Source organism: Squalius cephalus (assembly GCF_949319135.1).
Source record: "Squalius cephalus genome assembly, chromosome: 9".
Taxonomy (NCBI): Eukaryota; Metazoa; Chordata; class Actinopteri; order Cypriniformes; family Leuciscidae; genus Squalius; species Squalius cephalus.
Window position 1 is genome coordinate 35,497,595 of NC_137130.1, and position 15,011 is coordinate 35,512,605.

General features: G+C 38.8%; 1 protein-coding gene across 1 annotated transcript in view; it reads right to left on the bottom strand.

Moving 5' to 3' along the window:
- atf2 (activating transcription factor 2) overlaps positions 1 to 15,011 on the bottom strand; it is a 34,414-nt gene that overhangs the window by 9,670 nt on the left and 9,733 nt on the right. The window contains exons 8-11 of the mRNA XM_079880281.1: positions 11,694 to 11,780; positions 5,727 to 5,888; positions 4,016 to 4,222; positions 1,138 to 1,243 (exon numbers count right to left, since the gene is read on the bottom strand). Of these exons, the coding sequence (XP_079736407.1) occupies positions 1,138 to 1,243; positions 4,016 to 4,222; positions 5,727 to 5,888; positions 11,694 to 11,780 (562 nt within the window). The remainder of the gene's footprint in view (positions 1 to 1,137; positions 1,244 to 4,015; positions 4,223 to 5,726; positions 5,889 to 11,693; positions 11,781 to 15,011) is intronic.

Here is a 15,011-nt window from a genome sequence, read left to right on the forward strand (position 1 = left end):
ATATTGTTAGAAAATATTTCAAGATAAACATTTACTGGACTTACTCGATTATCCATACATCTTTTATATATATATATATAGATAGATAGATAGATAGATAGATAGATAGATAGATAGATAGATAGATAGATAGATAGATAGATAGATAGATATAGAAAAATCATTTTAAAATTGAAGTATCAAATCCATCAGGCTTTTCAGGAAGGTATATTTGTTCATCTCTCAATCATCATTGTATTGCATTGCGTTTTAAAACTACAGAGCTTTGATCATAAAAACGAAGCATTTAATTCAGCATTTAATTCAGTTTCTGATATTTATATTGCCAAAATGTTATATATTAAAAAAACCTGTTCCATTTCAACTTTGATCTTATTGATTTTCAGATTTTTTTAATATAACATTTTGGCAATATAAATATCAGGAACTGCACCAAACTGCATATTTTGCTCAGTTTGTGCCTAATAAATATATAAAAATAGTAAATAGTTTGGGCCTGAATAAAACTAAAATTTTTCCTCCATATTCACACTATATCATACTAAGTGAGTCATAAAATCCTGATGTACCAAACATGATACTAAACAAAACAAATTTGGATTTTTTTTAATGAGTTTTAAAAGATAAAAAAAAAACTGTTCGATTTCAACTTATTGATTTTACATAAGCAATCAGAATTTTTTAATATCACATTTTGGCAATATAAATATCAGGAACTGCACCAAATTGCATATTTACCTCAGTTTAGGCCTCTGAATAAAACTAACGTGTGTTTTTTCACTATGTCACGCTTATATGAGCCATAAAAGGCTGATGTAAATCAAATGCGATATTAAAAACACATACTGTACGGAAATTTTTTTTTTTACGATTTTTAGAAGGTTCAAAAAAACGTTCCATTTGCTGACCGTTATGTCATATGTCAGGCTTTACAGGGTTAAGAGGACAGACACATGCCATCAATGTTAACTTCATGCTGTCTCTAATACAAATAAACTAAATATAAACACATTTTATGGCTGTTTTGATTCATAAGTGCTAAATCTACATCTCGAAGCAGGCAGTGTGAGTCTGATGACGAAGCAAACTGATAGTCAGTCAGTGTGAATCTGATGTGGCTCGTGATGAGGTACTCACGGTGGTATCCTGATTTCTTCTGCAGGAGTGTCACGGGACAGTCTTTATGAGCCAGTAAGAGCTGCTTCAGCTGGGCCACCTCACTACGCAGAAGAGTCACCTCATTCTGGACAGAGAGAAACAAGCATGTGACCCATCAAGACGAGCAGATTATAGTGAGGAATCAACAGAAGAAGATCATCAGCCCGTCTTCATTTAAGCTTTTTTTGGGACACAATTATAGCTGGTTAATGGCAGAGTCCCAGGAGAGAGAAACACAGAGAGAGCTCTCCCCTCCGTCAGCGAAACACTGGTGAGATTTACTCTCGTCTGCCGTTAGGACTCCCATGGGGCCGTGCTGTTCTGCACACGCTAAACACAGGCTGTTTAACAGCCAAGGTGACTTTAAGCGGGATTTACAGCGAGCTGAACGCGTGCGAAAGAAGGGCACGAGAGCGCAGATTTAAACACTTTCTCTGTTCCTCATTTAATGCAGCGGTCTAAAAGCGGGCCAGTTTATTTCATTCCATCTGTTTTATCTTGGCAGTGCTGGCGTGGTGTGCAGAGGAGAAGCAGATTTAAACACAGCTGCTCCAACACTGTGGCAATGCTCACTACGAACTGACATCTTCCATTACGACCACAAAGTAGGCCTCTCTCTCTCTCTCTCTCTCTCTCTCTCTCTCTCTCTCTCTCTCTCTCCTCTCCCTCTCCCTCTCTCTCTCTCTCTCTCCCTCTCCCTCTCCCTCTCCCTCTCTTCTCGCAGTTTCCCACATCACATCAAAATGCTCGAAACACTACAATATCCAGTCATTTAGTGAGGGTATCCACTTGACTAAAGCAAGCTATTATTATTACTAACTTGAAAATAACTCGTGCAACACCGTTCTCAACGCTGACGCTAAAACAAGACGGGCACATTGATGGAGGACCGGTATGGGTGTTCAATTGCCATGTTGATATTGACAGACGGTGTGGCCAATGGCTGAGAGACGGCGAATACATATTAACTGTAATAAATAGTGAACTGGCTAGCGGTCTGGAATGATTGGCCAATTCTGTGGTCGAATATATTATAAAGACGCTATAGCTTACATTTAACGCTGTTTCGGGGCAAATTATTTCCTTCATAGCTGTGCTAATTTCATGTCAATCTGTAAATGTTCCCTTCCATATAATAAGTGTTTTTAATGTTTAATGTAAAAGTGTAAGTAATGTTTATTTGGTGAGTAGATGTATAAGCAGGATAATGCATATCACAAAATAAACCTTGACAGGGAAATCACGACCCTGATCGTCTAAACATAAAAATGTGCGTTACTTGACAGTAAAGACATTCATAATGTTACAAAAGTTTTCTATTAAAAAAAAATGTAATTAAGACCTGCAGACTGTTTTTCAACACTGATAACAATTATGAGTATTTCTTTATCATCAAATCATCATATCAGAATGATTTCTGAAGGATCATGTGACACTGAAGACTGGAGTAATGATGCTGGAAATTCAGCTTTGATCACAGGAATAAATTACATTTTAACATATATCCACATAGAAAAGAGTTATTTTAAATTGTAATAATATATCATAATATTACTGTTTTTACTGTATTTTTGATGAATAAATCCAGCCTTGGTGAGCATAAGAGACTAAGTCAACAAGTTAAGATTTAATTGAAAATATATTAAGTCGGAAATATCTGAAAAAATGGAAAACCATCTTTTATCTGGCCAGGAAAATTCCCAAACACTGGTCAATGAATTAACCAGTAACAGGGCAATATTTTGGTCTCTAGCTGTCAGAAAAACAAAGAAAGCAACATCAATTTAACATGTTTTGCAAGTTGTTATTGTTAATGTTTTGCTTCCAGGTATTTCACCAGTGAACTTTCAATGACACGAACATCTAAAGTGACATATGGCTTCAGGTGCGGTCCTCCCACTCTGCTTTTAAACCGAAAACATCAAATGAAATGTCTAAAATCGGACGAATCTCAATTGTCCCTTCTGCTGTTTCCAGTAAGATCAGGCCCGCTCAGGCCATTAAAGTGTTTAATGCTTCCGCAGACCGGCTGCATCCATAAAGACAGCACAGGGGGGATGTTTGGCTCGAGTGTTACCGCGCGCTGGTCTGAAACCCTGACACCTCGTTAAAAAGCCAGTTAAGGATGATGTTAACGTAATTGAGCATCATTAGAGCTCTACGCTCCGATCAGCTGGGCCAACGGGACAATTACACCAGCCCATCAGCGCTGATAAATGTGCTTGTATTAAACACCTTCTCTCCGATGAAACATACTGTCACGCTCGCTTTCAGAGTCCCAAACATTCTGTTACACACCCAACACCCTTCTTCAGCTCTCCATCTGTTTCATGTTAGTCTATTCGTTCATATAAGCCACAAATTAATCGCCCTTCCCCCACCCCTTCGCGAACGCATTGCGCTTTGTTTAAATGGACAAATGAAAGAGACAGCGTGCAAATAAACAGTGGCACATCTCATTAAATTGTCTGGAACGTGCCGACGCCGAGCCACATTCTCCGTTATCAGCAGAGACAACGGTTACGTGAACTGTTTCGAACTTGTCAGTGGCGGATCCTAATTGCCTGCTACAAAACGGGGGTTGAGAACGAGACGGCTTTCCCTGAGAGAGTTGCAGGGCAGCTCACAAACGCTCCGACAGAACAGACGACACGCTTGTGTGCCGATGACATCTGGAGGAAACGTCTTTATTGACAGGGCCATATCGATGCAGGAGACTCGAACAATCACGCCGTGGCTGTCATGCAAACACACTTCTTAATTTACATTAATGACTTCATCACCATCTTTGTCTGGCTCTCAAACGCACACATTAATACACTCAAAGAGAGTCTGGCGTGTGTGTGTGTGTGTGTACCTGTAGCTGTCCGTTCACGCTGTTCAAGTCTTCTGCTTTTTTCTCCAGACTCTGCACCCAGACTTTCCTCTTTTGCCGGCAGCGAGAAGCGGCGGCTCGGTTTCGTTCCAGAAACTTGCGTCTTTTCTCGTCGGGGTCTTCGCTGGTGGTTCTCCGCCGTCGCCCACCGGTACTGGTTGTGTGTTGGGCTGGGGGGGCGGGAGACACCTAAACAAGCCGGCAATCAAACGTACGAACACAGATTAATTAGGACTTTTTAGTGGTATTTTTAATCATATGTTCAATCAAAACTTGCACCTGCCAAGCGTTGAAGAAAAAAAGAAACATACATTCATATTTATGGTTGCACTTTATTTTACTGTACGTGTACTCACCTAAAAAAGTACTGATAATACTACATGGGTTAAGGTTAGGTTTAGAGGTAGGTTCATGGTTAGTACCTAGTTATTACCCTACATAGTATGTACATGAGGAACAGGACTGTAAAATAAAGTGCTACCATAATTATTACAGACTATAAAATGTACACTGCATTTGATTAGATGTTTGTAAAATATTTTTATTATTATTTTTTCTAAATATTATTGCTGTTTGACATAGGAGTTATTAGTAACACTTTAAATAAGGTACAATTTCGTAATCGTAGTTAATGCGTTAGGTATCATGTAACTAACAACGAACAACAATTCCTTCATTAATGAGTTAAAAGTTAACGTTTATTCATAAAACTACTCATGTACTTCTGTTCAAAGTTTTGGAGTCATTAAGATGTTGTTATAAGAAAATAATACTTTTATTCAGGAAGGATGCTTTAAATTGGTCAAAACTGACAGTAAATCCATTTACATTGTTACAAAAAAATCCCGAAAGTATCAGGTTTCACACACAAAAAAGCACAACTGTTTTCAACATTGCCAATAAGAAATGTTTTTTTGAGCACCAAATCAGCATATTAGAATGACTTCTGATGATATTAGATGATCATGCGACAGTGAAGACTGGAGTAATAAATTATAAATATCTCACAATATTACTATTATAACTGCATTTTCGATTAAATTAATGCAGCCTCGATGAGCATAAAAGCCTTTTTTCAAAAACACCCAAAAACTTTTGAAAAGTAGTGTAGTCCTTAGGGATGCACCGATATGAACATTTTGGCCAATACGATAACCGATAATTCTTTATATTTGAAAGTCGATAACCGATATATTGGCCGATAAATAAATAAATAAAACCAAATTTTTATATCATTTTGAGAGCCTAATTACAAAAACAAAAGTCTCACCATTAAAAGCCATGTCCCGAGCACACAATTCTAATGTTCTGATTATAATTTTATGTAGCCTATATGACAGACTTGTGCTGCACATGTTGCACTTGAACTGTATTTTCCTTTTTGAAGTGATTACAATCATATTTCCGGCAGTTCAGAACCATCATGGCGAACAGTGCATATCTGAAGAGTCTCAGCTGAAGGAAATAATACATTGTTTATCAGCTTTAATATTATCGGCCAAATTATCTTATCGGGCCGATAACGATAACATCAAAGATGAACATATATCGGCCGGTGGACGATCTTGACGACTCACATTGAATTCAATATTTTAACTATAATCAAATTTATGTATATTAGTATATAATAATATATATATATATATATATATATATATATATATATATATATATATAAAATATTTTAACATACGGGCGTCTCTGTAGTGGATGTGGCAGGCTGTTGTGTAGTGCACTGGGGGCGTGGCTCCTCGGCCGGGGGCGGGGCTGGGGGCGGAGTCTCGCTGCTCTGGGTCTTGTCTGCGTCACCGTTCGTCACCTGAGGGATCTGATGACTGAGGACCGCCTTCAGCTTCTACAGGAGAGAGTCACAGGTCAAGTCAACATGCACTATCAGCCTGTATGACATTATTAGCTGACTTTAAAATACTGTCCACTCAAATGGTTTCAAAAGCAGGTATCAGTGCTAAACTACATCAAGAGAAATAACTTCACCCAAGTTCAAGACACTTCCTCACAATCTGACTGGCTGGCTTCATGCAATTTTTTCAGGGTGCATGTTTTTATTTTGTTTGTTTGCCAGAAAACAACTTTCAGACACACATGGACGTTTCTGAATGGTGAGTGGATACATTTATGTAGTTGTGGAGTTACATTGATTCATCTGTTTCTGGGAGATTTCCATTGAAAATAAAATGAATCCACCTCATCTGAGTCTGGGACTCTAAATAGTGTTCAGTGCTCGTCTGTGCAGCAACGACAGAACAGTTTACATGCTTTGCTCCAACTTTTGCCATTGCATTAGAACTGGTTACACTGTTGTCGCTAGTGAAAACCAATGGCGGCGCCGTGGGTGTAAACGTGCAGATTAAGAGGTAATATTATAATAAGATCCTCTTCCTATGTCAGAAGGGGAGCGAAATCTGATTGGTTTATTTTTTGACATGCTTGTAGAGAAAGGCTCACCAAAACAAAGTTACTGGGATTCACTTTTCATGTTTTCTGGGTTGGTAGATGCACCGGGGACCCGATTATAGCACTTAAACATGAAAAAAAGTCAGATTTTCATGATGTGTTGCATTAGCAAAATTATGCTGAAATTTTGCAGACAAAAAAAAGGTCCATTGTCTATTGTCAATAGTGTAGCGATGTAAGAAGCAAAGCTCACACAGAAGTCACTTTCTGTTGGTCATCGCAGCGAATCCACATAACCAACTTAAACCTGTTGCCAAATCTGCATTCGGATAACTTTCGTCCTCACACAAAATTCCCAAACGCGTGGATTCCTATCGACATGACTGGATTTTGCCCATGCAGATTTGTTGAACGAAGGTAAATGTGCAGAGAGAGTCAGGATACAACAGTATATTACCTCTTATGTCCAATTTCACATTTGCTTGTCACATTCAAAATACCGAGCTGTGATTGGCCACTTTAAATGTCACTCCCTGTCTATGTCTGTAGTTCTGGCCACAGTGTTGCAGAACGCAACAGACTTTATGCCGACAGTCAAAAATCTGCCTAAGCGCACAGCGTTTCACTATAAAATCTCCCCCTCTTCAGCATTTCCGTCTACTTCCAGCATAACTGCAGTGAAATGAGAAAACATGGTGCTTTCTCTCTCTCTCTCTGGGATCAGGAGGCTAAACTACATTAGAGAAAGGCGAGAACTGAAGATTAGAATAATTAACTTCTGCGGAAAACCAGAGGCAAGGATTAAAACAACATATTCATCACAGCTTTAAACAGATGCTTCCCTCAGAGCTCTTCCACAGGAGTAAGAGCTGTCGTAGCTAATTCCCTATTCCCCGGAGACGCCTGTGATTTTCTCTTGTCAGGGAAATCTGCGTTTCCCAGGCGTGCGGTAGCGTGTGCGGCACTGAGACCTCGGCGCCAAGAGCTTCTCTCTTCACTATCAGCAACCCCCGATCATGACAACACCAGAGCTTGACGAAGTCGGAAATATTTTTCAGCGTTTTGACAACATTCAATATAAATGTATTTCAATAATTATGTATTTGCTCTGAATAGTCACTGCTCAAACATTGATTCAAAAAGTTTAAAGAAAATGGTTAAAAAGTTAATAAATTCATTTAGTATTATATATATATATATATATATATATATATAAAGAACAAATATAGGCAAAGAACCACCTGTCACGAAGCATATATAAACATACACACACACACACACAGTATATGTATATGTATATGTGTGTATGTGTGTGTGTATATATATATGCTTCGCGTCAGGTGGTGTATAAATATATACAGTATATATACACACATACATATATATAATGTGTGAGTGTACATATACAGAATACTGCTTACAGCCATTACTGGTTTTCCACCACTTCCTATACGAATCATATTTTCTTGCTTTATTGTATATAGTATATTTTATATTGTGCAAAACATTTTAAAAAATAACATATTTTAAATGATATTGTGTATTTATTTATTTTTATTACGAAAAAAGCTTTACAAAAACATTTTAAAAACCACGCAAGGACTTTTTTTTTTAGCAATAATGTTGATGAACCATTAAATTAAATTAAAATGTGTAACCCTAACACACACACACACACACACACACACAGACAAGAACAGAAAACCCAGTCTTCCGATTGACGGATGATGAGATGTTATATATCTCCATAGATCTTTTTAAAATGTATTTTAACTGACTTGGTTTTGTGAAAACCCTTTGGAGGAAGCCACGACGTGGCCCGAAAGCAGTGGACCACGAGAGTTCGCAAACGCCCCACAGCAGGTGAGGTGTGTAACCATGGCCACGGGGACGAGAACGCATTCATTTTCATGAGAAAACAAGAAAAGAACATTACTTTAACAGCCATCCTCGGCAGACCAATCTATCTAGCAAATTAGTTTATAGAGCAATACCCTTCCCGAACTCCACGTTTCTACATGACTAGAAAGAAATTATTCACGAGGAACAAGTCACGCAAGGGCTGAGAGAAAGACTGAAAGAGAGAGAGAGAGAGAGAAACAGAGGGACTGTGAACGATGTGTGCGGGGCCAGTCAGATTCATATTTCATATCTGCCATCGGAGCCCCATCAGAGCAGTAGCCCTCCATCTCCAGGGTTTTATTCAACCATCTGCTCCTTTATTACTTATCTTTATTTTGCAACTAATTAACAGCATAATCTTCTAAATTCAGCAAGTTAATTATCATTATTGTGGTCTTTGCAGCATCATCAGTCCTTGTAAAGTGCCGTGTCTGTGTGGCAGGGGAGCGAGCGAGCGAGCGAGCGAGCGAGCGAGAGAGAGAGAGAGAGAGAGAGAGAGAGAGAGAGAGAGAGAGAGAGAGAGAGAGAGAGAGAGAGAGATGAGGGGGTGTTTGCTTGACGAGGGCTCATTAGATGTTTTCTGATGAGTTGAGGTTTTGTGCTTGTGTTTCCTGAGGTTATTTGGAGGGTGGGTGCATATGTTATAAGGGTGTGTGTGTGTGTGTGTGTGTATGTTAATGTGGTGCTGTAGTATATTTGTATTCAAAATTTCGGATATATTTGCAGAATATATGAACAGCCTCTGTGATTTACACTTCCTTTAGCTGAACTTGCCATGAACTTACACCTGCATTATGAAAGAAAGCTCTTCCTTTGGCCTTCAAGATCTGGGTAACTGAGAGTGCATAATGACACGGTCGGTCTGAGCTTAGCTGAACTTGCACCTGCATACGAGTAATCTCTTCTTTGGCCTTCAACATGGGATAACTGTTTCAAAACAGACCATGCCAACAGTAGGGAGTAGCTAGAAGATTTGACAAAAAACTGTGGATAAGCTCATTAAAAGAGCTGGAAAGTACCCAGCGGTATGTGTTTGGGCAGAGCGTCTGAAGATGAAGAGGCAAACACCTGTATATGAGGTCATCGTTCAAAAACAGTATTAAAATGAGAGTTACGAGTATAACTGTTAGATGTTCGGCACGTATCTTGGCTTTGGCGTCTCCATCAATAAAGTCTCAGCTTTGGCATCTGAGTGATTTCTTGCAGTAAGGGGAAGACTTTTTCCACGACACTGTGTGTATGCGTGTGAGGCGTAGGTGTGTGTTTTTTGGATGCACATAGGCATAAGTATGCGTGTATTGATTTGTTTGCATGCATATTAACAAATAGGGTCCAAAACAGGAGTTGAGACTCTTAAAGGAACACTCCACCGTTTTTTGAAATAGGGCTTATTCACCTTCTTTCCCACATTTAGATAGGTGGGCAAATGCATTTTTGTCTCAGTGCATGCGTTGTTTTAGTTTGACAGGGTTGGCGCTAGCTTAGCTTAGCACAATGAATGGAATCCTTTGTTGCCAGCTAGCATGTCCTGAGTAAAAGTGATAAAAAAAAAAAATAAAAACACCTAATTACTTCTTGTGGCCTGCGTATTCACAACAAGCACAAATAGCGATGCAGATTAACACTAGGCGATTTCCTAGGCAGATATTGACTTGGGACTATATTAGGGGGAAGCACAGGCGAAGCACTGCTACTTAGGCGAAGCACTGCTACTTGGGCGCAGAGATATCACACAACACATGAAATGTGAATATGTGGTTGGTATAATATGTGAATGTGAATACAGGTATAATATGGGTCGATCTATACATGCGTCATGTTTAAAATAATCACTTACTCTGTGGACAGCTGTCCATTTGGTCCATTCGGCGTGGGGCTTTTTTTCCAGTTCACTTTATTACACCAGGAAAAAAAATAGAGTAAAAGTTACTGCAGGATGGATCAACGCCGTGAAATCCTCGGTAGCTGTGACACAACTGCGGGCACGCTCATCTTGATCTGATGCGTTGAGCCTGGTCATCGATGGCAGAAACTTGTCCCACTCTCCACAACACAGACACTATTTCAGTCGGGATAGATTGGCATATTCCCCCACATTCACACCACCAGTTCGTGTTGGCTCTCATCCTCACGTCCTCAGGCTGTTGAGCGATCGCAACCTCCTCCTCCTGTCGTTCTATTTCCAAAGCACGCAGCTCCTCTTCTGAAAACTGTATGGTTCTGGCTCTGGATCTTGACTGTCTGAGAAGTCACCCTCTTTGTCTCTCACAAAATTAGCCATGTTCATTGCCATTCATGTACTGTAGGAAAAATAGCCAGCTACTATTCACGCCGGTATGTTGACGGAAGTCGTTAGATTTCATGTGTTGCGTGATATCTCTGCACCCAAGTAGCAGTGCTTCGCCTGTGCTTCCCCCTAATATAGTCCCAAGTCAATATCTGTCTAGGAAATCGCCCAGTGTTAATCTGCATCGCTATTTGTACTCGTTGTGAATACGCAGGCCACAAGAAGTAATTAGGTGGTTTTTTTTTTTTTTTTGATCACTTTTACTCAGGCCATGCTAGCTGGCAACAAAGGATTCCATTCATTGTGCTAAGCTAAGCTAGCGCCGACCATGGCGCCGACCCTGTCAAACTAAAACAATGCATGCACTGAGACAAAAATGCATTTGCCAACGGTGGAGTGTTCCTTTAAGAAATAAGTCAAATTTCATAGTAAAACTATTAAAAATCAGATCACCTTTTATGTGTCATTGAATTCGAAAGAAATATGAAACGTGTGTGTTTTTTTTTAGAATAGTAATAAGGATGCACATTTATCCTCTACTGAGCAATAACTTAGTTTAGATTAATTGGTTTAAGGCTAAATGTTGATCTGTAGGTACTTCTACATTTATATTTCCCATATTTTAAAGACATATACAGTATATATATATATATATATATATGTGTGTGTGTGTGTGTGTGTGTGTGTGTGTGTGTGTTGAATGGCTGAGCTTGAGAAATGCAGTCAACATACAGTTTAAAAATAACATGTTCAAATTTCTCTTTAAACGTGGGAATGGCTGAGCTCTAGATTTCGAAGTTAATGTCCACAACCACTACTTGAGCGATCTCTGCTGCTCTGGGTGTGTAAAGATGCACAAACACACATTAACACACTCCAGACAGATGCCCTCTTGTGCTTGTGCTCAAAAACTACAACTTGCAGGGTTGCAAAGCTCAGTGTTGTGGACTGTACATCCTCGGCCCCGTGGGCTGGAGGAAAATCTGCTTACACTGAAACACACCTGCAAATGAGGCACATGTGGATGCATATGCAAATGAGAGAAGAGGAAATTACCATCTTGGCTTCTGATTGGACAGGCTGTGGAGGGGAGGGGCCGGGCATCCCAGGGACACTAGGCACTATGGTGACTGGTCTGACCAGCTGAAAACACACACACACACACACACACACATGTGACAAACTTAATATGTGATCAGACTCTATGTCTCTCTCACAATAAAGAAGCAAACAGAACTGAAAAAGCACAAAATAGGCCCTTGTTATCTCAAACACACAGAAACGCTCAGCATATGTTCACATCTGTGGTTGAGCTGCTGCTGTGAGCAACTGAAACAACAAAACAGATTTTTTATATTAGCATAATCATAAAACCAATAAATAATATGGTACTGCACTTCAAGGAAAACCATGGGACTTGTTACAGAACACAGTTACTGAACCAAACTGAATACGACTGTTTACTTCTGCCATTTTAGAGCTGCTTCACGACAGAATTTAATCCTGTTTGCATCATTGAATCATGATGTTACTGTTTATCCCTGTAAAGCTGCTTGGAAACAATCTGTGTTGCCCAAGAAATAGGGTAAATATAATCATGGCACAAATCAAATAAAGAAACAAATAAATATTGATGGCATTTTTCAATGTTTTCATTCCAATTTCAATTTTGTCATCTTCCCATTAACTTTAATATCGAAAATGTTTTTTTTTTTTTTAAATCATTACCAGAGACTATAAAGACATGACTATAGATATGACTATACTTTGAATAAATGGACAACACAACTTTCAAATTTTCCATTAGTTATCCTCGCTGAGAAGAAAAACACACTGGCTCAAATGAGTCACTAGCAGGCTATTGTGTTTGTAAATAAATGTTAAAAAATGCTGAAATGTATTCAACAAAACTATTTTTATTCCATTTCTTTAATTTGGTTAAACTAAATAAAAACCAGTAACATAAATCTCAACATAAAAAGGGTCCCTGAGTCTATAGTCCTGTAAAAAGCCTGTAGAAAACACTGGACTACGGCATAAGGGGAAACATTTTCTTTGTTTGTTTGTTTCTTTCCCATCCCTCTCCTTTCCTCCTGCTGAAAGCCTACGGGACATAATCATATGCTGTTCAGTGTTCCAATCACACACACACACAGGGTTTTAACTGCCCTAGACACGTGTGTATGAGTGATAATGTGTCTCTGCATAAATTAGCGCACCCCACACGGGCTGACGTCATGAAAGAGGCGCAGTGTCCTTCATAAGAGCCAACATCATCAACCAGCACACACTTCACCCTTGTGCGTCAATTAAAAAGAGTTACACACAGGTCCATAGTGGACAAAAATGTCTGTGTCAAAAATATTTCATTGAAATTGAAGCTTGGGAGCACAGACTTAAGTCTGGTCTAATTTTAAAGAAGACCCTTGTTGTTGAAGTAAAAAAAAAGTGAAACCAAAAAAAAGTTATAGAGGTTTAAGTTTATGAACATGATTTATGAACATTATTGCATATTATTGTATATAAAATATATATTTTACGAAACAGAGACAACAAGTCTAAACAAGTTGTGTTTCAAATTTGAGGTTGATATCTCAAAAAATTAGCTTCGGTAAGATCTTGTTTGGACACAGTACCAAATTTTGCTGCCAGCAAAACTCCACTGGTCACACAGTGGTTGGATTTGTGATTTGCAGTCAAGTTTTTCTCTCTCACACACACACGCACAATTTTTTTACAACACACATACAAACCGCACTCTGACATCCACACCAACACACCCACACAATTATCGCTTCATAATTTATCCAGCTGGCTCTATAATAAGCAAAAGCAGAAAAAAGCGCGTATTTGCTATATAGGCCAAACCTGATAAAATGGCACCATTTGGAAAAAATTGTAAAATTTTAAATTTTGAAGCCTTGCCAACAGAATGAAAGCCTATTAACAAAGATTGCATCATTGTATAGTTAAATGGCTAAACATAATAAACTAAATAGTTTTAATGGGGACATTTTTGTCCTCAAGGTCCTGAGTGGAACGATTTTGTGTACCTAGAGCAAAATAGATTCATTAAAGTAAATATTGTTATTGTATAATATTATGTAGTTGGCATTAACACAGATAAAATGATTAAAAAAATAAATAAATAAAAAACTGCAAAAGACAAACATGTGCATACGGTCGCACAAACTCAACGCACTGGAGCCATGTTTAAAAGAGGTCACATGACTTTCAAGCACGTTTTGTTTCTCCATGATGGATTTGTGGGACTGTTCCTGGTCAGGACACAGACGGCTTGTAGTAACATGTGTCTCCTGTGACCACTTGTGATTTGAAAGGCAGAGTTTTTAAAAAGAGGAAAACATTTCAAGCTGAACAGTTATTTCATTCCAGCTTCTGTGATCTTCAGATGTGTGTGACGATCATCTGAGATGGACGCTGTACACACTTATTACACTCATCTACTGCATCATAATTCTGCAGCACTCCAACATTGTCTAATAGACAAATAAAAAAACAATCTGCCCTCCAAAGATATTTTGGACCAAAACCTCCTGAGCTGCTACCAAAAGTACCCCATTATGCTATTTTAAAGGTTCCTAATTTTGTTTTGGAGTCTCCTACAATAAGTTAACATGAATCCAATGTCAAAAAACACTTTAATTTTCTCATAATATACACTGCAAATCACCTAATTATCGAAGAGTCTGAAACTGGTTAATTTAAAGCCTCTCTAAACCCCTCCTTTCTGAGAGTCTGCTCGGCTCTGATTGGTCACATGGCCTAGTGTGTTGTGATTGGTCGACCGCTTACAGCTTGTGTCGGAAACCAAACGCCCATTACCATTTCTGAAATTCAGCTCTTCCTCAGCACTTGATTCACAGTGATACGAACAGTAACGATGGCGTCGGTTTTACCAAATCAATTCCAGCGCGAGTCCTCATCCTTTTGAACTGCATCAAAGTGGATTTGCAGAAAACAGCGTCTTCTCGACATGATCAAACTCTTCCAGTCTCAGATACAACTACAGTGTTTGAGGGTCAAAGTAGATGTTGTTCACAAGCAGCCAATGGAGACCATTGACTGGCATTATGCAAATGTGTTACAAACCTACTAAGGTTTAACAGGGAGTGAGACTGGAATTACTGACAACTCGTTTTGGAAGTTCAGAATCGATCTTTTCTTTTAGGAGACTAACTTTATTTGTCATGCACTTTGATCTTTAAAACTTTGTAGACCTTTTACATTTACAAACAGCTGTATCACACACTACATGAAAGGTAATGTTCGAAAAAGCATGATTGGGACACTTTGAACAGCATTTTAAGGCATCATATGTGCTTTCCAAAGGCTTTTATAATTTTAGGCTGC